Below are 25,595 nucleotides of genomic sequence, written 5' to 3' on the forward strand. Positions count from 1 at the left end.
CTTGCGGTTCAAGGCGGATTACAAAAGGTTAATTTAAAAACAGAGTTACAATGATTAGCTAGAGAGGTAGGTTGTAGATCTTATAGACATTTAGCGGGTTGTTGAGGGTGAGGTGGTTTGTAGTAGAGTTGATAGGTGGTCAAAGTGGAGGTTCTTTTGTTATTATTAGTGCAGTAATGGGTAGATCGAGCGTCAGTTTTAGTGTTACTAAGAGGTCGTGATGTTATTGCTGCTTCAGGAATTTCTTGAAAAGTGTGGTCTTTATTTCCTTTCTGAATGTCCTATAGTCTGGGGTGGTCATCAGAAGGTTGGAGATTTGGTTGTCCAGTCTTGCGGCTTGAGTGGCTAGTAGGCCGTCGTGTAGTCTTGTTCTTTTTACTTCCTTGATTGGGGGGCGCACTCCCCATTCATACCCCCCCCCCAATCAAGGAAGTAAAAAGAACAAGACTACACGACGGCCTACTAGCCACTCAAGCCGCAAGACTGGACAACCAAATCTCCAACCTTCTGATGACCACCCCAGACTATAGGACATTCAGAAACGAAATAAAGACCACACTTTTCAAGAAATTCCTGAAGCAGCAATAACATCACGACCTCTTAGTAACACTAAAACTGACGCTCGATCTACCCATTACTGCACTAATAATAACAAAAGAACCTCCACTTTGACCACCTATCAACTCTACTACAAACCACCTCACCCTCAACAACCCGCTAAATGTCTATAAGATCTACAACCTACCTCTCTAGCTAATCATTGTAACTCTGTTTTTAAATTAACCTTTTGTAATCCGCCTTGAACCGCAAGGTAATGGCGGAATAGAAATCCCTAATGTAATGTAATCTTTTCCTGGGGCTCGGGATGAAATTGAAAGATGTCTCTTGATCTTCCCTGGTCTTATAAAGCAGCTTTCTCATGGACATAGTGAAGAAGCGACCTTTTTTTTTTTTTTTTTTCGAAAACAGAGGCCCGGAGCTCACATGCATTTAGTGCGACTAAATCGGATAGCACACGCCACTTTGGTTCGTGCGCCTTAGTAAAAGAGGGGGATGATGGTTCAGTTTACAGCAATATGTAATACTGTAATGCAGAGATGGGCTGTCATTTGAAATATGTATAGAATCCAAAAAACTCACCTGGAAAATAAACATGTTATTAGGATTTTATATACCGCCTATCAAGGTTATCTAATCAGGTGCTCAAGCATTTTCTCTATCTGTCCCGGGGGGCTCACAATTGATCTAACGTACCTGGGGCTATGGAGGACTGAGTAGCGCGGGGTTTGAACCCACAACCCCAGGGTGCAGAGGCTGTAGCTTCAACCACTGCGCCACACATAATATATTACAGAAAGTACCACCATCCCTACCAGCAGTGGAGTAATCACAAACATCACTGCCTACCAGACCATCAGACAAATAAAACAAAACAACTTTTTAATTGTTCAACTCATCTTGAAATGACTCCCTGTGGTCCATAGGGCAAGTGGCCACCATAGCCAGGTTCATCAATTGCTCATTTTTAAATCCCCACTGCAAAATAGCCTAATTGGCTTTATTACACATGTTAATTCTTGATTATTTTCTATTTGTTTTTGGTATGTATAGATGTATACATGCAGACATATTTGTGTGGTTTTATCTTTTGCTTGCTTGCCGAAACACCATCAGTATCGAGTCTACGCTACTGACTAAATAAAGTTTGCTTTGGATCGTCCACTGCTGCATGTTTGACATCTTTTCCACTCGACTTTTGTATTTGGGTCACCCCCATGCTTGTCATGTTGTTTTGTTAATTGTGTCTGCCATTCTCTCCTACCACACTATATCTGAGATAGCTACAGCCCCGGCAACCTGAGGTTGTGGATTCAAACTGCTTGTGACCCTGGGCAAGTCACGTAATCCCCACCCTCCCCCCATTGCTCCAGGTACATTACATAGATTGTGAGCCTGCCAGGACAGAGAAAATTGCTTGAGTACCTGAATAAATTAATGTAGACCATTCTGAGCTCTGAACGGTATAGAAAATTGAATGGATAAATAAACAATGTGAAAAGTTTCTGTCTCCGGTAACCAGAGCTGATATTGTGATGTCATAATGCCTCATTCCACCAATGCCTGAGAGCCAACCCCCATCAGTGATGTCACAATAACTTCATTGTCCTATACTTGGCTCACTTTTACTACGTTTTGATTTCTAGAGTGGTGCAGTAGCCTCAGCACCCCGAGGTTGTGGGTTCAAACCCACGCTGCTCCTTGTGAGCCTGGGCCAGTCACTTAATCCTCCCATTGTCCCAGGTACATTAGGTTGTGAGTCCACCAGGACAGACAGGGAAAAATGTTTGAGTTCCTGAAAAAACTCCCCTGGGAGAACAGTATAGAAAACTGAATAAATAAACATATTGAAGATCGATATATAAGCTAAGTCAGAGTTCAGTCCCACCAAATCCAAAGTCCTAGAATCAAACATGGAAAAGAATCTGACAGGGGTGGCAGGAGACAGAAGACGTGGAAACACTGTGGCCTAAATAAACCGAAAAGGGGTGAACAGCCATTGCAAATGGAGCGTCTTGTATCACTTCAGAAAAAAATGTTGCAATTTTCACATCTGCTAGACACACTTGAGCCGAATATAACCCAACTTGACCAACTACGGAAAAGGCCGGAGCTAAATTCAAATCCGCATTTCCAAACAACGCATACAAAAAAAAAGGAAACAAATATTATTAGGAAACAACATGAAATAAATAGAATGATGGATTTATTTATTTACACAGACTGTGAAATTGTCTGAAGAAAAGGTAGTAGGCAGCTTTTTCCTGAAGCAGCTCTGGAGGCTCCACCCACTAGAGCCAACAAGGCATGAAACCCTACTTTGCCTTATCAGGCACCAACACAAGCAGTGGCCCATAGAAATGCTTTAGGAGGTGTGGCTTATCTACAGCCCAGGGACAACCAGAAATATTGTCAGTAAAGTCACACAAGTCCTCCCTCCTGTTATATCTTCTTATCTCTTTCTAGGGTCCCCTTCCTTGGCTTCTCAAAGGGAAGCACTTATAAATACATTTGCAGTGGCACACATAGGTATTCTCTTATTTATTTATTTACTACATTTATAACACACCTATAGCTAAGCAAGGGTGCATATCATACACACACTCATCCATCTTCAGACATAAACAATGAACAACATCAGAGCGTGGTTTGGATAGTAACATAGTAACTGGTGGCAGGGGTTGGCAATTCCGATCCTCGACAGCCGTAGGCAGGTCAGGTTTTCAGGGTATTCATAATGAATATATGCAGAACTCCCCCGAAATTCACAGTGGTTAGGTTCTCGGAGTGACCGCGAAAAGTGAAAAACAGTGAATTATGGATGTGGTACAAAAATGTCCTCACTGCTCCGTTTTTGGCTGCTGCCATTGGTCGCAGTCAGCTGGAAGGCTCCTTCGCACGTGCGCACTCTATCGCTGCAATTGACACCGATCTCCTCTCTCTGAGGGAGATTGGGGAGGGGGGTCCCCAATCTCCCTCACAGCGGCCGCATTGGAAGTAGTAGGTGCCGATGCAGAAGCTTGCGGGCCATATTCCACGGCGCGAGGGGTGGGGGTAGGGGTGCAGATGAGCACCAGCACCAGGCACTGGAAACCATGTCCTCCGAGTCGCCTCCCACATGGATGCAAGCTGCTACTTCTCCTCACGGGTCCTTCACCTGAGCACTCTCTAAATATGCAACGTTGAATGGTAAGATTAGCTTACAATGGTGCAAACTCCAACCAAATGCTGGCAGTGTATTCACAAATACTGACGTGGCGTAAATGCGCATGAGTCGAGTCTAATTTGAAAGGAAGCTCTGAAACGAGAGGGCAGAGGATGAAATTAAGAGGTGATAAGCTCCGGAGTAATCTAAGGAAATATTTTTTTACAGAAAGGGTGGTAGATGCGTGGAACAGTCTCCCAGAAGAGGTGGTGGAGACAGAGACTGTGTCTGAATTCAAGAAAGCCTGGGATAGAGGAAGAGATAATGGTTACTGCGGATGGGCAGACTGGATGGGCCATGTTTCTGTATTTCTATATGTAGCCAATATTAGAGTTTGATAGAGCTTTTCAAATAACAATGCATTTGGGAAGCATTGTTCTAAAAATAACTTCTCCTTAGGGAAAAATTCATGTCAAATTGATCAACTAGTTCATCCCAATAACATTATAATGCAAAGGTGTGGGGGAGGGAGGGGTTCACTTAAAAAAAAGTAAACCAAAGAACCAAAACAGCTTTCACTTTTAACAACTTGGAATGGTTGCTCTTTGTAATTGAAAGTCAATATTTGTTTATTGCTTTTTCATGAAGAGATTCATACAAAGTGGTATACTGTCCATTGAAAGTATTCAAGTTTTAATGATTTGTCACCAATTTAAAACAACATATCTAGTTATATTCCAAAAAGATCTTTGTGTTCCGAGAACTTGGCTCTGCTGAAGACGACTGTGAATCCAAGGTTAGTCGATACTGGCAAAAAGACCTTTTGTTGTGCAGGAGTTAAGATTTGGAACTCTCCGTAGGACAGATACGGAACTGTTGTGAGAAGGGCATGTTTAGAAAATTACTTAAAACACAGTTATTTGTTGAAGCTTTCTTTTAGACATCTCTTTTTATGGTAAACTTGAGAAACTGTTTATGATGTTTATGATGATGATACAGATATGCTATTAATCTGTATCCATGATATGCTATTAATTTTTATCCATGTCTCTTAAGCTCTGTTTCTATGCAAAGTTATGTTAGTATTTTTTAGCTATGAATTTTAAGGCTTGTTTGTATGTTTATTTTATTATGTTTTAAAACTATGTATATACATCTTGTTAACCGTTCAGCTGTACACGATATAGAAATTTTTAAACTAAATAAATACTCTGTCCTGGAAGGATCACCATCCAACTGGGTAGCAGAATACTGCAGTGTTGGGTGACTTGCCCAGGGTCAAAGGAAACAGGCTGGGATTGAACTCACAACCCCAGGGTGCTGAGGTAGCAGCTGTAACCACAAGGGCACGCTTACCCTCCTTCCCTATTAATTTGGCAATGTGTTGTGGAACTCCTCTTGTATGGAAAAGCGAAGACTGAGGGGAGATATGATTGAAGTCTACAAAATCCTGAGTGGAGTAGAACGGGTACAAGTGGATCGATTTTTCACTCCGTCAAAAATTACAAAGACTAGGGGACACTCAATGAAATACTTTTAAAACCAATAGGAGGACATTTTTTTCACTCAGAGAATAGTTAAGCTCTGGAGCGCACGCGTTGCCAGAGGACATGGTAAGAGCAGATAGCGTAGCTGGTTTTAAGAAAGATTTGGATAATTTCCTGGAGGAAAAGTTCATAGTCTGTTATTGAGAAAGACATGGGAGAAGCCATTGTTTGCCCTGGATCGGTAGCATGGAATGTTGCTACTCTTTGGGAATTCTGCATGGAATGTTGCACTCTTTGGGGTTCCAGAATCTTGCTATCCTTTAGGATTCTGAATGGAATGTTGCTACTCCTTGGGTTTTGGCCAGGTACTAGGGACCTTGATTGACCATCGTGAGAACGGGCTACTGGGCACAACAAATATAAACAAACAAGACATTTCTACTGTAATCAAATTAAGCTTTAATTAAATGTCTCTATCATATCTCCCCTCTCCCACCTTTCCTCTAAAGTATTCATATTGAGATCCTTCAGTCTGTCCACATATGCCTTATGATGAAGACCACACACCATTTTAGTAGCCTTCCTCTGGACCGACTCCATCCTGTTTATATCTTTTTGAAGGTACGATCTCCAGAATTGTACACAATATTCTTAATGAGGTCTCGCCAAAGTCTTATTCCGTGGCATCAATACCGTCTTTTTCTACTGGCCGTTCCTCTCCCTATGCACTCCAGCATCCTTCTAGCTTTTGCCATCGCCTTTACAACCTGTTTGGCCACATTAAGATCATCACATACTATCACACCCAAGTCAAGTTCCTCTTTCATGCACAAAAGTTCTTCAGCCCCTAAACTGTACCGTTTTTGCAAGCCCAAATGCACAACTTTCCATTTCTTAGCTGCCACATTTCAGACCATTCCTTAAGCTTTGCCAAGTCTTTACTCATGTTCACACCATTGGTATCATCTTCAAAGAGGCAAATCTTGCTTGACAACCCTTCAGCAATATTGCTTACAAAAATGTTAAAAAGAGCAGGCCCAAGAACTGAACCTTGTAGCCACCACTGATAGCCTTTGACTATCTGTCCATACTGGCCTGTTTGTACACAGTTGTTTTCCTTTCTCCTTTTTAATTTTGTTAATCCACCTTCATGACCTGGGAATGATGGTAAATAAACAGAATCACATTAGACATGTTTGTATCGTAGGGGAAATGGTGGGGGAGGGGAGCGGGAGAGACCATTAGTGAATAAGGTGCTTGCTACATAAATGAACTTAATATTTATTATTAATAATATTTTCTGACAAATTGTTAAATTGGTTTAAAAAAAAATATAAGCTAAAGTCACCTCTATGTCGTCATTTCTATGAGGTATTTATAATGTTTCTTTTTAAATAAAACAGGTAATTGATGTATCTTTGGATCACATCTTAAAGACACCTTTCAACCCTAGGCCAGAGGCTGCACTTGCCATAATCAAAGCAGAAAAATGCCTCCTCCCTCTCCTCCCCCCCCCCCCCACGGTTACAGGCAGAACTGCACCTACGATAAGGTGACCAACAGCCCCACTTGAACGATCGGGGAAGCGATAAGCCAGAGCCTTGCAGCAAGGACACAGGAACTGCGTCTGGGCCGGCTGAACGTGGCAGCTCAGCTGCAGTAGCCGACTCTTGCGAGGATCACGGTAGCCGCCTACTCATGGGGTGTGGGGGAGGAGAGCACATGGGCTCGTTAACAGGGGGGGGGGCCCTGGCTGTGGAACGCGAGGAATGTGCAGCAGATAGGGAGCCGCAATTAAAGCGATCTTCTCATGCCCGGGACTGCTTCGCACACATTAGCATTGGGCGCTCGCATCGCACCTTTCGTTTTGCTGCAATGAGGCTTTGAATGCGCGACGCAGAGAAAAGCTTTTCAGGTTTAAAGTGGTTAAAAAATAAATAAATCAGAGGTTCAGATGTGGCTGACTATCCTGCTGTCCACGGAGAACCTACGTTACAGGTAAGTAACTACACTTTACTGGTTAACCAAAAGGTGAATCAGAAAGGAACCGATGCACCTCACTTCGGGGAACCCCCGGCCCAGAGCTTTAAGCTACGGTGAGGTCACATGGGGGGATCCGACTTAGGCGATGTTGCTTTTTCTGAGCCCAATAGGGTTCGGTTCCTGTCAGGCAAGGTGCGAGTCCCGAGCTGCAAGATAGAATGCCAGCAGCAGAAAAGAACGAGGGCCAGAAACAAAAGGGTTAACTAAACAATCAGTTCCCCCCCCCTTGGAAATTTAAGGCTTCTTTCTGCACCCTGGACCCACAGCAGCCAACTTTTTCAACGTGTCTGGGAGGGGGGGGGGGGGGGGGAGATGCTATACCACACTGTCAAAGAGCTTGCTCAATTTTGGGGTACCCAAGTCCCTCCAGGGCTGGACCGATCCCATTCCCTCTCTCTAAATGCACAGGCGGAGGTCTTTCCAGGTCGCCTCTGCAGGTGGTGGGGGCCCACGGGTCAGCCCTGCCCCCCTCCCAAAAGAAGCCTATGGCTCGAATGAACTAGAAATGGAGAGGGATTCTTAACAGGGGACCTCGATTTGCTGCCGGGATCTGCAGGTGAGAAGGTGTAAGAGTCAGCCAACGCCGGTGCACTCCCGAAAGTAAAGGTTCAACAATGGAAAACATTGACGGAGAAAAAGTCTTTTCAAGTCGCCGCTCAAGGTATCTGGCTCAAGGTGATTCCGCCCACACATGTGGGAAGTTTGTTTAATTTATGGCATTCTTGCAAACAAAAGAAGGGTGGGTTCCTTCCGCAAGGGACTGGGGAAAACTTTCAGATGGCCGCTCAAGAGAAGAAAGAGGCTTGAAGGCTTCCCCCACCAGAAATACCCTGCTCTCTTCATGGACAAATGCCGGGTTTAATGGTATACTGTTAACAGAAACAGTTGCAAAGGTTCTCCGGGGAGGGGACTGCACAGAAAAAAAAAAAAAAGATTTAGTTGATTTTGGACTTTTCTGCAGTTTGGGAAAAATTCCAAAATTAGCTTAGGGTGGGTTTTTGTTTGTTTAAATTCAAGCATGTTACAGGATTGCATTTATTGCCTGGTAAATAAAAAGCGTGAGGGGCAATGCACAAAACTAGCTGTGGGTGAAAGAGCTGCTCGGTGAGATGTCTGCAAGCAACTTTAAGGGCTGCCGATACTGAGAAGTGGTTCATGCGGAAGACAATGCTGCGGAAATCCGTGTGTGGGAGACTGGCACACAGCATTTGAAAACCGGAGGGTCATGAGCCAACTGTTCCCCCCAATGCAAACACAATAGAAATTGAGGGTCAGTCAATTATGGTTGCCCTATCTAAAAAAAAAAAAAAAAAGAAAGATATAAGGGAATAATAACAGTTTATATACCGCAAGGCCATAAAGTTCTATGCGGTTTACAATAGTTAAAAAGTAAAAAAAAAAAAGCCACCAAGTTGATAAAGAGGGTGAAACTCCTCTGGTATAAGGAAAGACCAAAGAGGTTAGCGTTCTTCGTCTTGGAAAAGAGACGGGTGCAGAGCGGGAACAAGTGGATCGATTTTTACTCCATCATAAATTACAGAGTCTTGGGGACACTTGAAGTGACAGGGAAACACTTTTAAAACCAATAGGAGGGAACATTTTTTCATTCAGAGAATAGTTCAACTTGAACGCATTGCCAGAGGTTGTGGTAAGAGCAGATAGCGTAGCTGGTTTTAAGAAAGGTTTGGACAAGTTCCTGGAGGAAAAGTCCATAGTCTGTTATTGAGAAAGACATGGGGGAAGCCACTGCTTGCCCTGGATTGGTAGCATGGAATGATGCTACTTTTGGGGTTTTGGCCAGGTACTGGGGTCCTGGATTGGCCACCTTGAAGACGGGCTACTGGGCAAGCTAGACCATTGGCCTGACCCAATAAGGCTATCCCTGTGTTCTGTGGTAGGGTCTGAGAGGATTATAGGCCATTTTGTTGTGAGCATAACAGTACCCCAGCAAGAGGTGAGGTTCTGCAAACAGATCCAAGCAGAAATAATTGTATTTGCACATGGACTGGACTGTTGGCACGTGAGGACAGTTACGGAGAGACTTTTACAGTCTGTGTCACACAAATGACAAGATGATTTGGATAGTCTGGCGTGGACTCCGACAGGAACTCCAATAGTTGGAACCTAAGGATGGTGCCGGATGGACTGGACAACCCATTAGGTGATTTTTCTGACATCATTTACTCTGTTCTCTGACATGCAGTGGCATTTTAAGGGGGCGCCAGTGCCCCTGCTCCTCTTCCCCCTCCTCCCCCGTCACGCGTGTGCCCCCTTCCCTTCCTCCGTACCTCTGGCTGTTCACCATCAACTCGAGCAACAACTTCAATGTTTTCGTCGCGACCGTGTCAGCTCTCCCGGTGACGTAACTTCCGGGTGAGGAGTACGTCGATGTTACTCATGGCGATGGACAACTTGAGGTATGGGGAAAGGGACAGGGGGTGTGTGGGAGGGCAGAGATGAGGGCGGGGGAGGGGTGCCTCTCACCCTCGCTACTGCTGATATGCGCCACAGTACTAGCTGCGCTTAGTCCAGAACCTTGTGTGCGTGCATCCAGCAGGTTTAACCTGGTAAGTGCACAAGTTGTGCACACTTCACAAATTTCTATGGTTGGGGGCAAAACGTTCTTGCTACCTTCCTCTAAAAGCTGTGTGCTCAGCCATTGGCACATGACTAATGTGTGGCTTTATACTGAAAGCGAGTGCAGAAGTTCAAAACCTTGAGTTAAACAGACACCAGCACACAGCATAGTCAAATCAGTAGGAATGAGGTTATTAGCTATTCTGCGCCGATGAGCAGTGGCATACCAAGGGCGGGGTGGGGAGCAGAGGTCCGCCAGGCCCCACCCCCTCTGACATCAACTTCCTGTTCCTCTGTCTGGAGAAGGGCTCCCCGCTATGGGTTCTCACCCCGCTAAGTACGCTGAGGAGGAGTAGAAAAGTTAGCTTGTGCTTCTTCAGTGGGGTCTGAGAAGATTTAGCCACATAAGCATTAGAAAAGGTCATCATGCCATTATACCGGGCCATGGTACGCCCCCACCTGGAATATTGCGTCCAATGGTACGCCCCCACCTGGAATATTGTGTCCAACACTGGTCGCCGTACATGAAAAAGGGCATAGTAACTACTCGAAAGGGTCCAGAGAAGAGCGACAGCAACGGTTAAGGGGCTGGAGGAGTTGCCGTACAGCGAGAGGCTAGAGAAACTGGGACGCTTCTCCCTTGAAAAGAGAAGACTGATCGAAACATTCAAGATATTGAAGGGAATTGACTTAGTAGAGAAAGAGAGATTGTTCATCCTCTCCAAGGTGAAGAGAACGAGAGGGCACTCGCTAAAGTTAGAAGGGAAAAGATTCCGTACAAACGTAAGGAAGTTCTTCTTCATCCAGAGAGTGGTGGAGATCTGGAACGCTCTTCCAGAGGCTGTTATAGGGGAAAACACCCTTCAGGGATTCAAGACAAGGTTGGATAAGTTCCTACTGGAACAGAACATACACATGTAAGGCTAGACTCAAATAGGGCACTGGTCTTTGACCTAAGGGCCGCCGCGTGAGCGGACTGCTAGGCACGATGGACCATTGGTCTGACCCAGCAGCGGCCATTCTTATGTTCTTAAACCCAGTGCTCAGCTGTCAGCCCATGGTTCTAATGCAAGCTGCGTTGTCCCGTGCCGTAACTGTTGAGGGTGTTCCCTATGTTTCCCCATATGATTACCGCAGAGAACAAACCGCAATCCGGCCTTTAGTGCACAGAGAGGTGCTACGGTAGGGCCCATCCAAAGCCAGGATCTTTGGGGGGTTTTTTTTTGGGGGGGGTTTTTGGGTTTTTTGGGTTTTTGCCAAAACTGGCCACTTGGCTTCAGGAGAAACTGAAACTGTAAACCAAACTCTTCCCACTCCCTCCTCCACACGTGACCCAAAAAAAGCACCCCTCTTTCTCTCCCTCTCCCCCAAAGACCCTCCCTGAAAGTCCGCTGAAGTGGTATATCCGATTCAAGATCTAAATAAGCTTGAAATTTAGGAAAGCCTGGTAGTCTAGTGGAGTCTTCAGAGACGGGAACAAGTCCTACTCCGTTCCTGCCCCATTTGCAATGGCTCGATCCTGTGCATGCTGGTTCCAGTCGAAAAACGGCTGCTGGGACTGCCCGCACCAGACTCGGCAGCCATTGCAAATGAAGCAGTGGCACGAGGCAAGAACGAGTGGGGTTTCCTTCCTGCTCCTGAAGACTCCACTAGACCAGTGTTTCTTAACTCGGTCTTGGAGTCCCCCCTTGCCAGTCAAGTTTTCAGGATATCCACATTGAATTTGCAAAAACTTGATTTGCATACACTGTCTCCATGATATGCAAATATCTTTCATGCATATTCTTTGTGGCTATCTTGAAAACCTGACTGGCAAGGGAGGACTCCAGGAATGAGTTGACCATGAGACCTTCCTAAGGTAGTCCGGAGGATGACCTACAGGTGATATTATTATTTTTTTTTTTTTTTTTGGGGGGGGATGGTCACGAGGGGTAGAAAGAAGAGTAAACTTCAGGTTTCAACAGAAAATTTATAAGCATTTTTGGCCAAATCCCAAACTGCCTCTATACTGCAGATGCATATGCCATGTCCTCTCAAGGAGGTAATAAGTGCATTCACTCCATCTGCAACGGTGGCAGCATATGGTAAGGGTAAGTTTTCATGCACAAGGCTCAATCCATGCTTTTTCTTGCCTCATTCCACATTGTGCTGTTAGTCCATGAATTTGGCACATATTAAGTTTCATAGAGCAAAGTAGCTGTTATGGAGGTCTTGCACTAACAGCAGGTGCTAATTCACCCATAACTCCTTGTTGCATTTTAGTAAAAACTAAAAAGCCCCTGTGTGCTTGATCCCTATGTTCGGAACATTTTGCAAACACATTTAAGATTTATTAGCTTCAATAAAATGCCCCTATTCTGATTTTGTTCCAAATGTATTCTGTATGCCCCCCGCCCAGGATCCTGTACCAAGAGAAAAGGGTTCGTGCCAGTCTCTGCTGAGTTTCACGCTTTTCTGCACAGTCAGGAACTTTAGAGACGGCCCCTTCCGATTAGTCTGGGACATCAATGAGTTCCTAGTTCAGATCTGCCTGATCCGCCTGGTAACAGATCTACTCCCCTATTGGTCTATGCAAATCCCGGGCTTCTCTTGCACTTCAGCCCTGTCTGGGGGAGTTCCCCTCTGGGAATTAGAGGCAATTTTGTTTTAAGTGGGTGATCTATTTGTGCGAGGTCACCACACGCAGACCCCGGACTCCCTCGGCTCTCTGATCGTGCAGGGGGTCCTGTTGCAGAGGCTGCCCGAGCAGGCACATGAACCAGGCTGCCAGCCTCCCGGATTTTTATGAATGGACGCCGTCGTTCTCGGTCCATAATACGAGAGCAAAGCCCAGGTCGCCTGCGAGGTTCCAGAAGAGAGACTCCAAAGGGGGCATCCATCCCCTGGCTCCTTTTTGGGTCCCTCGTGTCAGCTCGCGTTATCCTTCTCTCTTTGCACCAGGTGCAAAATAACCGGAGCAAAATGAAAGGCTGGAGCCTTGCTTACTCCAAAAAAATAAATAAATAAATAAATTATATATATATATATATATATATAAAGAGAGAGAGAGAGAGAGAAAGAGCAATATATGTACAGTATATAGACCAAACTATTCCCCCAATACATAGAGCAAAGTACTCCCCCCATAAAATATTAGAGAAAAGGACCTTATAGAAATGTTATAGTTGAAGCCATTCATCAAAACTCTAGACCTTGCCTATAGGGGAATCTGTACATCTGAAGCAAACACATTGTTACACATCCACTCGTATAGGCCACAGCATCATCTGAAAGCAATGGAGAGAGGCAACATCTGTTGGAACCACTGGCAGATGACTTTCAAGCCATGAAGGAGCTTCGACTCAGTTCAGACCAAATTCTAGGAACAAGAGTGGTGCACACAAACCCCCCCTATTTGGGGGGGGGGGGGGGTGATCCCCTTAATTGACCTGTCACCCGCCCTGCCCCCACCCCCGAGAGCGATCAGCTGCAAGGCCGGGGTCCCCTGATTCGTCTAGCTCTTCCGACCTCGCACTTTAACGAGGGGGTGGGCCGGCTTTAAAGCTCGGCCCCCTCCTTTCGCTCCTTCCCCTCCCAGCGCTTTGATCTCCGGCTTCACAACAGTCGCGTCATCGCAGGGGCTCGAGCAGCGGCGGCGCCGGGGCTGCGACTCGCTCGGCCGCGACGAACAGAGCAGCAGCAGCCGCCGGCTCCAGGTGCAGATCGAGCTCCAGCCATGGAACCTCAGCTGCTGTGCTGCGAGGTGGAGACGGTGCGACGCGCTGGCCTCGATCGCAACCTGCTCAACGACCGGGTGGTGGAGAGGATGATAAGGGCGGAGGAGAGCTACTCGGCCTCCGTGTCCTACTTCAAGTGCGTGCAGAAGGAGATCCTGCCCTGCATGCGCAAAATCGTGGCCACCTGGATGCTCGAGGTTTGGCTTTTGCTGCTTTGGGGTGGGGGGGAGGGGGGGTCTCCATTGGACCACTTTCGAATAAAGCGAAGCGCGAAGCCCAGCGAGAAAATCCGAAAATAAGCCGGATTTCGCCCAAGGTAGCCCCCCAAGCCCTCTTGGGCCACTTGCTGTGGAAGTTATTAGCCGCGTACACGTAGGCAGCACGGCTCGTGCCAGTGCGATACGCCATCTTTGTTCGGATTTGCAGCAAAAGTGTTGATTAATCATTGTGAAATGAGCCATAGGATTGCGGGAGGGGGAGGGTCAGGGCACCCCCCCCCCCCGGGCTAGGAGCTGAGCTGGAGGGCTCAGGGGGTGCAAAACCCGACCAAGTTTCTTTGTTCCTCTTTGCAGGAAAAAGTTTTGCAAGGTCGCATGGAGCTCCCTAGGTCAGGCGACCCCCACCCCCCCCCCTCCCCGGGACGTTTTCAGGGGTAGGGGGTCGACACCCTCCTTGGGCTTTAATTTTGCGGCTTCTTTTTTGGGTGGGGGCTCTGCCCTTCCTTGTTGCGAGCGTCGCTTGCAAGTTTCCTGGGGAGATGGAGGGGGGACCACCCGAAATGTCATTTTTTTCAGCTCGACCCCCTGCCTGAAAGTTGCCCCTGACTCCGGGACTCGATAGAGCTCCGTCCGAGGCACATTATCGTCTGGTTAGCGTGGTCGGCGGCTTTAATCTCTATTTTTACTCAAATTTTAAAATATTTTTTGAAAAGATGACGTTCTGGGAAATGCGGCTGCTGAGACTGCTCGCTAGTGGAGGCCACATTTGCGCCTCGAAGAGAGACTGCAAGCCAAAATAGGATGGGAAATAAAGTTCCAGCCTTCTTTGAAAAACAGATTTTGTCCTTTTTTTGGGGGGGGGGAACAAAACTACTTATTGCTGAAAATCAAACTTATTGTATAGTTCAAAAATTTTAATAAAATTTTGGAACTGAAAATCAAACTTTCTTTTAATTCACGTTAATGATGCATTCTGAATGTTTCTTGCACAGTTTTAACACCCCGAATTTATAGGGTTTTCTTGTAATGAGCGCTATTAAAAAAAAAAAAAAAAAAAGACTGCTCTGTCTATCCCCTGGAACTTCATTTTCTTAATTCATTGTCCGATGTTTTGTTAACAGGTTTGTGAAGAGCAGAAGTGTGAGGAGGAGGTGTTCCCCCTAGCCATGAATTACCTGGACAGATTCCTGTCTGTGGAGCCCCTCAAGAAGAGCAGACTACAGCTGCTGGGGGCAGCCTGCATGCTGGTGGCTTCCAAAATGAAGGAGACAATTCCTCTGACCGCAGAAAAACTTTGTATTTACACCGATAATTCAATCAAACTCGACGAGCTGCTGGTAATTTTCTGCATAATCCATTTGTGCAAGGGTGTCCCCCCCTCCCGCTCCAACACCCCTGCTACGCTTCCCCAGAGCTCTAGCTCTGCCTGTTTCAAAATCTCTAACATTACAGTATATGCTTGCATATCCAAAGCCAGACTCTGACCCTCTTGGATCTTGTCCCCTGATTCTCCATAACATTTTTGACCTTGAAAGGAAACAGCATACACTGCCCCCTCCCGATTCGCGGTTTTAGGACTCGCGATTTCGATTATTCACGATTTCCTAAAACCGGAATCACCTCCACCTCCCTCCTGCCTCCCGGACCTTACCTGGTGGTCTAGCGGTCTTTCGGGGCAGGAGCGATCTTCCTACGCTCCTATCCTGTGCAGATCACTCATCCAAAATGGCTGCCGTGAGAACCCGTCATAGTCTCAAGAGACTACGGGAACTCACGGCAGCCATTTTGGATGAGTGATCTGCATGGGGCAGGAGTGTAGGAAGATCACCCCTGGCCCGAAAGACCGCTAGACCACCAGGTAAGGTCTGGGATGCCCGGGAAGGGGGGGGGGGGAGAGGCGGGGATGGTGGGTCAGTCGGCCCAAAAGTTATTTGCGAATTTTCAATATTTGCGGGCCAGCTCTGCCCCTAACCCCCACGAATATTGAGGGAGGAGTGTAGGTACATCAGTCATGGGTTTCCTCCCTCAAGTGTATCTAGAGATGATGGCGCAGGGTTTCTTTATTTCTTTCCTTGAGGTCTTTACCTTTCACTTTCTTGTTGCACAGAAAGCATGATTTGGAGACTTTGCAATGTTATAGCATCCTAGCTCACATTAAATCCTATTGTTACCCTTCATACAAGGTGCGCATTAAACCAAAAAATGGGCTTGGGGCGCCCCCTTGTGTGCAAACATAAATGGAAGGAAGAATAGCGCCTTTGCTTCAGCATATTAGGGGTTGCTAATAGTGTTGATTCTACGTGCTTAGTTTGAAATAAAAATAACCCCCTCTTTTTTCTTCTTTTCTCGCTTCTGTTTTTTTTTCTAGCAAATGGAGTTGTTCATTCTCAATAAACTGAAATGGGATTTGGCTTCCGTGACTCCTCACGATTTCATTGAACATTTCCTACACAAAATGCCCCTCTCTCAGGACACGAAGCAGATCATCCGTAAACACGCCCAGACTTTTGTGGCTCTCTGCGCTACAGGTACGCGTGGTGATCTGAGTCCGCAGGAATGAAGCCCCTCCTGGGGCCTCCCTTTTTCCCATTAAATTCACAGTCTATAAGTGTAACTCTTGTGTGCGTTAACTGGATTACTGACCTTGCTGCTATGTATACGCCAAGAGGTAAGTTTCGAACCCAAGGAAGCGCATTTGCAAGAAAAAAAAAAAAGTGCAAACATTTCATTTGATTTTTCGGATCAACATGGCCGAATGTGACTTGTTCCATTCCCCTAGAACAAAAATAATTCTATAAAGGGGAAAGTGAGTGAGTGATATTGGGGTTAAAACAAGCTAGTTCAAAATTCCTTTGTAGAAATGATTGTGGAGGCATTGAAGGGCCTCCTATGGCAGGTGGGGAGGCCCAGAATTGAGGACAAGCACAGAAGATTCTTCCTTCAGAGAAGTGAGGGACACTGAAAGGTGTGGACTTAGCACACATTTGAAACTTGTGAGCCATATTGCCGGCTCCCAAGGCTGCAGCTGCAAAGAAGTGATGGGAAACCTGGAAATTTAACAGTGCACGGGAAGGGGGTCATTGTATTAGAGGCCGTTTACACACAAAATTACCCCACATATAGAAGTCCACGTGATTACAAAAAGGTGCACTTTTATGCAGTCTGAGGACAGGCTTGGTTAGGGGTGTGGTTTGGCTGAAGTGTAGGCAGAGTCACTGCATCAGCCCCTGAACTGGGATAGATGTCTACAGCTGCATTTTAGCTGTGTGAGGTTATAAGGACATATAGATGCCTATGTGTCCTAAAAAAATAGCCTCAAACTGGACACCACCTTGGTTAGAAAATAGAGCTCCAAATGGTGATGCCACAAAACCCTCTCTTTTGCACAAATAGCTCTCTGCCATAAGCGTTTCCTGTTGCCAGCACAGAATAAATACTCCCAGCTGCAACATGACAGATTTCCGCTTTCTTAAAAAAAAAAAAACCCCAACAAAAAAAAACGGAACCATGAAATAGGAGCATGGGCTGCCTTCATTAACTTTTCGTTAGAATGACTCGGTCTCCAGTTGATCTCTGGGTTTCTGCTGTCTGTGCTTTGCCATGAGGGGCAGTTTCTTCTGTCGGTATATGTGAAGAAAAATATTTTCAGACTGGAGAGCAGTTTAGAAAATCTCTCAGCTGAGGGGGTTATTGTCCTAAAGTTCAGTGTGGTTGACTGATTTTGCTGTGTCATTATTCTTTTAATATAAAAAGGCAGTTTCCCGGCGTACTAAGAAGGTGTTTGCCCATTACTATATTAAGAGATTCTGGTGTCCAGTAAGAAGGTAGAACAATCATTTTAAAAGCATTGTTGGATAATTTATACCGTCGCCTGTTTCTCACCCTGGCGCTAGGATTGTAGACTTGCCAGTGTTTCTAGTGAAATTCCGGTCCTGCCACTGCAAAGTTTCCTGTTCCTGGCCTGCACTCTTGTGCTCCCAGTCAGCGAGAGCTGGAAACCAAAGAGGTTCAAAGGTTGCAGACTTCTTAGGAGTTCAGCACTTTAATGTTTTGCCGCTCTGCACTGCACTGCTATAATTCTCCCTCTGCTCCCCCTTCCCCCCCCCCCCCCAGCGTTACCCAAGCACGGTTAAATTGTTGGGATGTTTTCATTTGGTTGTTTGTAGGGGAGTGCTGATCAATAAGACGAAACGGGTGGCTTTGTAGATGTATCTGCCTTAGGACAAGGATCAGGTTTTGGGGCCTGATTGGAAAGGAAGTGACTTGATCTATTACTCGCATTAATTCATTCTGAAGGACTGTGTCGGGCCTTCTGCTCAAGGTAGCAAAACTGGCCACTTAAAAAAAAATCTCGGTTGGTCTTATTCTGGCCTTCGTTGCTTAATATTTTAATTTTGATCATTTCAAGTAGTTGGGTTTTTTTTTTGGGGGGGGGGTCTGATTATCCATTATTTTTTTTAGTTTTGCCCATTTTAGGAAGACATGATAAGCGTCTCTCATTGTATATCGTGTTTCTCTGTTATTAAAATCTTTCTCACCCGGAATTAAGGGCCCAGCTCTCTGTTCTGTATTCATGCTTTGCATTTACCAGCGAGAGGTCTGTGTAGGATTCTGATGAGAAGCAGCACAGCAGCGCCCCCTCCCCCAATCATTATGTAGGGCTTGATTTGTTAACCCTTTTCTCATTCTGTGCCCCAGGGGAAAAAGCTTAGTGAGACTGTCCCTTGGGCAAAGGGGCTCCATATAGTAGACAAGAGCCCTCACTCCAGTGCTTTTGGAATCAAGAGAACATTAGAACAGACAGGAGGGGGCGATCTAGTGATGATGATTTTTTTAAGGTAGCGCTTGGTGGGCAGGAAAGGAATGGCTGCTTTGCATTGTCTGTCCTTAACTTTGAAAGACAGTTACTTCTCTCTAAGGAGGAGGATGACGTTTATAGGCAGCCGCCAAATAGAAAGGATTACTTTGAAAAGTAATATTCACGTCTGCCTCATTTTGAATTGTCCACTTAAGAGCTGGATTTCGTTTTTCTCCACCGCAACAGTTAATTATTGTGTTTTGATACTGATTCCTAATTAAAATTAATGTGTGAGCTTCCACATAGGTGAGCAAGTTAGGGATGGCTGGAACAAAAACGTCCTAAGAACAGCCCTGAGAGGGGGGGGAGGGGAAGTCCCCAGCACGCAGAAGTGGAACAAATATTTCCAGTTCAGCATTTCATTATCGCTCCCTCATTATCTAAACATCCTGGGGCTTGTAACCCCCTCCCCATGAAAAAGTTTTAAAAAGAAAAAAGGCAGCTTTTGAATGCAGCCCTGCCACAATTCCTTCTTTCTCTTAATATAGGTCTTAAAATTGACTCAAGGAATGTGACCAGTTGGGACCTGTTGCTTCTTCAGGGCTGATTTACGCTTGCAGTTTTGATTTGTCTGAATGGTAGGCTTCTCATTCATAGCCTGAAGCTCTCAGACGGATGGAACTGCTCCATTTAAAAACGAAAGGGGGGTGACTCGCCTTGTTAGGAATTTTTTTTTTTTTTTTTTTCAGTGCCTCGATGCTGGCTTTGTAGTCCCTTCAGGGTGGCTTGCTATTCTTCTTTTTCTAGCCCCTCTCTCCCTCTCTCTCTCTCATTTCTGAACTGTGCTAAAGTTGTTTATTCCCTTTGGATGAAGTCTGAGATACGCTGCCGGGGCTGTGTGCTTCAAACGCTGGAGGCCCCTCTCTATTGTGGCTCTGTCAGGTCTAATTCATCTTGCCAATGCCGCCTTGTTCCTGAGCACTCAATAGCAGAAGATGAGGAGATGGGGACTGACAGTGATGCCACACTCTTTGCTCTCGGGAGAGGGGTGGGGGGGTGGGAGGCAGAGCACGCAATTACAAGCAAGAGCCCCTCCTTCCCGCCCTGGTTAATAAGCTGAAAGGTGGCCCCCTGCCATATACTGTTTCTTAATGAGAGCCCCAGACCAGCAGCGGTTGCCCGGCTCTGTGCTTGGAAGCGCCGAGTGTGACTCTGAGCTCCTGCTGGTTAAGTGGGCTGCTAACATCTGAATGAACTCGCTGCGCTGATGTATTTGGCCAAAACAAAAAAGGTTTTGTGTTAACTGTACCAGAAACAAACATATGCTCCCCTGGTCCGGAATTTCTTTGACTGAATAAGCCGGGCCGATTAGTATGTCGGTGGCAAATGCCATCTGCATCCTTCTCACTTTTCCCTGAAATGAAAACCGTTTCCCCAGAGGGCACAGATGGAGCAGGGAATGAGAGGGTTTGGGTTGGAAAGCCAGTAATAGCAAGTGACACTTCAAATCGCTCGGCGCTGCTTTGGAAGACGATTGCGCGTGGTTGGCACTGCTCCGAAGCCACCCCCCCCCCCTCCTAGTCACTTGGGTTTGTAATGGGCAGCCGTGTCATTATATTCTATGCAATCCTGGCATTCAAGGTGGCGTCATGCCTTGCGCACACTTCTTCCTTCTGCTGGGTTCTAGTCCCGTCACATTCTGAATTTTTAAGAGCAGAAATTAACTGTGGCAAGGAAGAGCGAGGATTTTGGCATTTAATCGTTATGGAAAGGAAGCCATTTCCGCTCTCTAACCGAGGCGTGGGTGATGAGCGATGATTGGTTAATAAGGCAGCAGGGAGCAAAAGCGTCGCAGACGCTTGGCATGATTATCTCGACGCCGTTGGATATGTTGTGGGTTTGATTGGCTACCCCCTGCCCAAGTTACATAGTAACATAGTAGATGACAGCAGATAAAGACCCGAATGGTCCATCCAGTCTGCCTAACCTGATTCAATTTAAATTTTTTTTTTTTTTTTAATTTTAATTTTTTCTTCTTAGCTATTTCTGGGCAAGAATCCAAAGCTTTACCTGGTACTGTGCTTGGGTTCCAACTGCCAAAATCTCTGTTAAGACTTACTCCAGTCCATCTACACCCTCCCAGCCATTGAAGCCCTCCCCAGCCCGCCCTCCAAACGGCCACCAAAGGGCCATATACAGACACAGACTGTGCAAGTCTGCCCAGTACTGGCCTTAGTTCAATATTTAATATTATTTTCTGATTCTAAATTTTCTGTGTTCATCCCACGCTTCTTTGAACTCAGTCAAAGTTTTACTCTCCACCACCTCTCTCGGGCACACGTTTCCGAAAAACAAAAGCACAGGGACTGTTCAGGAGAAAGTAGCTTGCTGTTAAGATGTGGCCTATTTCTCACAGGAGGAGCGAGATTTTGAATGGCAGGGGCTAGGCCTTTCAGCTGGGGAGGGGGGTGTTGAAAGACCTACAGCAATGCAGTCTGGAAGAGGGGCTCGGCCCCCTGTCAGCGTGTTATCACATTAGAATGTAACTGATTGTCTGCCAGTTCTCGGCACCCCCGCCACTTGGTTATGCCGCATTACACGAAGTTCTTGTTGCCAGGATGGAGAGTGGCCAGTGACAAGGCACTTGGCTGACCCTAAGAATTTTTCAGATCTAACCTCCATTTAAATACAGATTAGCCTTCGCTGATTGGCTGGGCCACTTCTTATGTTCGAAAATGTTAAAGCTTTTCCCGAAGCCTGAGAAATAGTGTACCGTATTTGCCTTAGATAATTTTAATTGTAAAAGTACACGAGGCACGAGGAGCTGCCCTGGAACAATTCCTAATGGAAGCATCATGATATCTATTCTTTATGTAGAAAAATGAGGATATCGGCTTCCTGGAACAACCATTCAAAGCAGTTTATAAACAATACACCATCAACATTATATAAAAACCACCTAGGAATAAGCAAACCTTAGTTAAAGAGCACAACATACAAAATTTTTAAATAAGGCTCAGCTTCAACTATTTGTCATAATAATAATAATAACTTTATTTTTTATATACCGCCATACCACAAACCTTAAAAGCCCAGGTTTATGACATTCAAAAATATAGAAAAAGGTCCTCTCATTTATTCCGCTTTCATAAATCTAGAGATGCTTTAATGAGAGAGAAACTCATTCCTACCAACCTGATTTCTTGGGTCTACTTTGGCCCGGATGTCGTCGAGCTGCGGCCATCTTCGCAAAGTTTGGAACAAGCTGCCCGAATCCCTAATGTTCAAGACCCAGTTACAGGCCGAGAGTGCTTTTGACACCTAGTTTCTCTCATCTTGGGTTCTGCATCCCCAACCCGTCTGTCTGTCCAAATTAGATTGTAAGCTCGTCCGAGTAGGAACCATCTATTAAATGTCAAAATGTACAGCGCCGTGTACGCCTTTCAGCCCTATAGAAGTGATACGTTGTAGCAGTAGTACTTGTAGTTTCAAGGATATTTGTGTTGATTTGACTGTAGACAGCGTTGTCCCTGTTCAGATGGATATTGTCTGTAAAGTACCAGGATATGGAGATGGAGGACGTGTTGGAGATGCTGCCCCTGGCTTTCTTTTCGGTTGTTCATTTTTTAAAGAATGACTGACTTACAATTAGCATACACAGTTTTGTGAAGGAGATTTTTTTCTTTAAAACAATTCTGGATCTCTGAATGTAGAATAAATGGTGTGGCCTTTGTAAGTATAATTGGAATACATCAGAGCTTTTGAGGTCATAAGATTATGTGGTGCGATTTGGAGCTTTAAATGTTTATAAGTATATTATCCTTCTTTTGTCTAGCAAACAGTTCTCCGTGATCAGCAGATTTCGGTGTAACCTCTTTATTGGATGTGATGATGCATCAAGAACCAGTAATCCTTGACCATGAACATAAAGAGTTGCCATGCTGAGACATACCAAAGGTCCATCAATCCCAGTAACCTGTTTTCAACAGTCCCCAGTACCCAAATGGTAGCAACATTCCAGAGCTGAGATTGTGATGTCATAATGCTTCATTCCACCAATGCCTAAGAGCCAACTTCATCAGTGATGTCACAATGGCTTGACTGTCCTATACTTGGCTCAAATAAGAACTGCCATAAGGGGACAGACAGAAGGTCCATCAAGCCCAGTATCCTGTTTCCAACAGTCCCCAGTACCCAAATGGTAGCAACATTCCAGAGCTGAGATTGTGATGTCATAATGCTTCATTCCACCAATGCCTAAGAGCCAACTTCATCAGTGATGTCACAATGGCTTGACTGTCCTATACTTGGCTCACATAAGAACTGCCATAAGGGGACAGACAGAAGGTCCATCAAGCACAGTATCCTGTTTCCAACAGTGGCCAACCCATGTCCCAAGTACCTAGTTAGATCGCAAGTATAAAACAGATTTTATGCTGCTTTATCCTAGGAATAAGCAGCGGATTTTCCCACATTCACCTTAATAATGGCTTATGGACTTCTCTTTTAGGAAATTATCCAAATCTTTTTAAAACCCTGTTTCGCTAACCACTTTCACTACATTCCCCGGCAACAAATTCTTGTATCTAGTTCACACATTTTCTCTCTTAGTGTGCAAAATTGAGTGTGAAAGGTTATAAAATACAGCTACTGGAAAATTAGGTACTAATCAGCACTAGCAACCAATAATAATCTATGCGACTTTGCACTAATTTGAAGATACACATGCAATTGTGCTGGGATGAGAATCTTCAATAGGAATTTAGTTTCTGCTGAACCATGAAGCTCAAGGTAGATTCCAAAGAGAAAAAAGTTAGACAGACACTCGGACTTATAAAAAAAATTCCAAATCACACTTGATCCCCTTAAACCTAAATTCTAACTCAAATATTGAGTGCAGAAATAAAACTTTTAACTGCTTTCCTGAAAGCTGAATCTGAGGAGACTATTCCAAAAGGGACCACGGCCCAACCAAAGATCTGTTTCTGTTGGATGACTTCCTGCAAGTAGTTGCAATTCCTGCGACTAAAATTAGGCACCGAGACAGTCAGTTTTGGCGCCGATATCAGGGGCACTTTGTGACACTGCATGCAGTTTTTGGATATGTCCATAATCCTCCTATGACCCTCACATGACCACAACTCCCTAAAGAATCGCACATGGGCAGGTGTACGTACAACTCCAAATTTATGGGCTCCTTAACTGATTGCGTCCAAATCTGGCCGACTTTTATAGAATCCAGGGGTTACTGCAAAGGGGGGGGGGTGCATGTGGGAGGGTGCTAAGGTTCTCGAATATTGCCGGTTGTGGGCAATGGCAACATTTAGCCACGGTCATTTACACCATGGCAGAAGTCGCTACTATTTTGCATTTCTGCCAGGTACTTGTGACTTGGATTGGCCACTGTTGGAAACAGCATTCTGGGCTTGATGGACCTTCGGTCTGTCCCAGTGTGGCAATTCATATGTTCCTATGTGAGCCAAGTCTAGGACAATCAATCTACTGTGACATCACCAATGAGGTTGGCTCTTAGGCATTGGTGGAATGAGACATTATGACATCACAGTCTCAGCTCTGGAATGTTGCTACTCTTTGGGTTTCCACCAAGTACTTGGGACCTAGGTTGGCCACTGTTGGAAACAGGATACTGGTCTTGATGGGCCTTCGGTTTGTCCCAGTATGGAAATTCTTATGTTCTTATGTGAGCATTGTGACATCACTGCTGAGGCTGGCTCTTAGGCATTGGTGGAATGAGGCATTATGACATCACAATCTCAGCTCTGGCATGTTGCTACTCTTTGGGTTTCTGCCACTGTTGGAAACAGGATACTGGGCTTGATGAACCTTTGGTCTGTCCCAGTATGACAATTCTTATATGAGCCAAGTATAGGAGTCAAGCCATTGTGACATCACTGCTGAGGTTGGCTCTCAGGCATTGGTGGAATGAGGCATTATGACATCACAATCTCAGCTCCGGAATGTTGCAACTCTTTGAGTTCCTGCCAGGTACTTGTGACCTGGATTGGCTACTATTGGAAATAGGATACTGGGCTTGATGGTCTGATCCAGTAAGGCTTTTCTTACGTTCTTAGCTTGTAAATACTAATTTACGCTAGTTTTCTATAGTGGCAATTTTGTGTGTAATCGCGTAGTGCACAGCGTTCCTAGCATCTAAATTTCAGCAACATTTTTTTTTTAGAATTAGTCTCATGTTTTCTGTTCAGCTCCAGAAAACGTAACCAAGGAAGAAGAGTAGAAATAAGCCCTTGTTGGAGAACCTTGCTTTACGGACTAAAGCTAATGTCTGCGTCTGAATGGGGGGGGGAGGGTCACGGGGTGAGCTGGGTTCTTTGCACACTGTGGTACCTTTCTTTGGTCCAATGTGAGAAAGATCCCCGAGTGGTTTCAGTGATCCCTGGAGAACAAAACGTGTGGTGGCCTGCAACGTTCACGTGGCGACATAAGACCCCCGAGGAGCATCCCTTCTCATTTGTAGAGGCAGTTTGGCTCGTTTACATCCCAGCTGCTCACTCTTTGTTTCTTTGCAGAGAATTAAGATCCCGAATGCTGTTCGAGTCGAAACTGATGTGGTGTCTCTTGAGGACGGAAATGTTTGGCTGGTCCTGTCCTAAACGGCTTTCTGTTTTGTTCTTTGTCCTTTTTTTGACTAGATATGAAATTCATTTCCAACCCTCCATCCATGATCGCGGCAGGGAGCGTAGCGGCAGCGGTGCAGGGTCTTCACCTGGGAAATGTCCACTCGTTCCTCTCCTGTCAGCGCCTCACACGCTTCCTCTCACAAGTCATCAAAGGGGACCCAGTAAGTAATCTATGGCTGAGCCAACACCAACGTCAATCCAAAAGCTGCTAGACAATGAGTCCCCACCACCCTTTCATGTACCTTGAACATTGCTAGAGATGAAATAATCTGAAGTTTTATCACTGCCTCTAATGGCACGTTCAGAATGCATTTTCCAGTCGAGGCATGTTTGCAGTTCTTCACTTACCCTCAAATTTTTTATATTGTGCCTAAGGATGTGGATTAGAGAATGA

At 45.5% G+C, this 25,595-nt stretch overlaps 1 protein-coding gene across 1 annotated transcript in view; it reads left to right on the forward strand.

Annotated features, from left to right (window-relative positions):
• The first annotated feature begins 13,272 nt into the window (after positions 1–13,272).
• The window catches only part of CCND1 (cyclin D1), a 29,652-nt gene continuing 17,329 nt past the window's right edge, over positions 13,273–25,595 (forward strand). The window contains exons 1-4 of the mRNA XM_033928069.1: positions 13,273–13,723; positions 14,866–15,081; positions 16,113–16,272; positions 25,214–25,362. Of these exons, the coding sequence (XP_033783960.1) occupies positions 13,526–13,723; positions 14,866–15,081; positions 16,113–16,272; positions 25,214–25,362 (723 nt within the window). The 5' untranslated portion in view covers positions 13,273–13,525. The remainder of the gene's footprint in view (positions 13,724–14,865; positions 15,082–16,112; positions 16,273–25,213; positions 25,363–25,595) is intronic.

Source organism: Geotrypetes seraphini, chromosome 19, assembly GCF_902459505.1.
Source record: "Geotrypetes seraphini chromosome 19, aGeoSer1.1, whole genome shotgun sequence".
Lineage (NCBI taxonomy): Eukaryota > Metazoa > Chordata > Amphibia > Gymnophiona > Dermophiidae > Geotrypetes > Geotrypetes seraphini.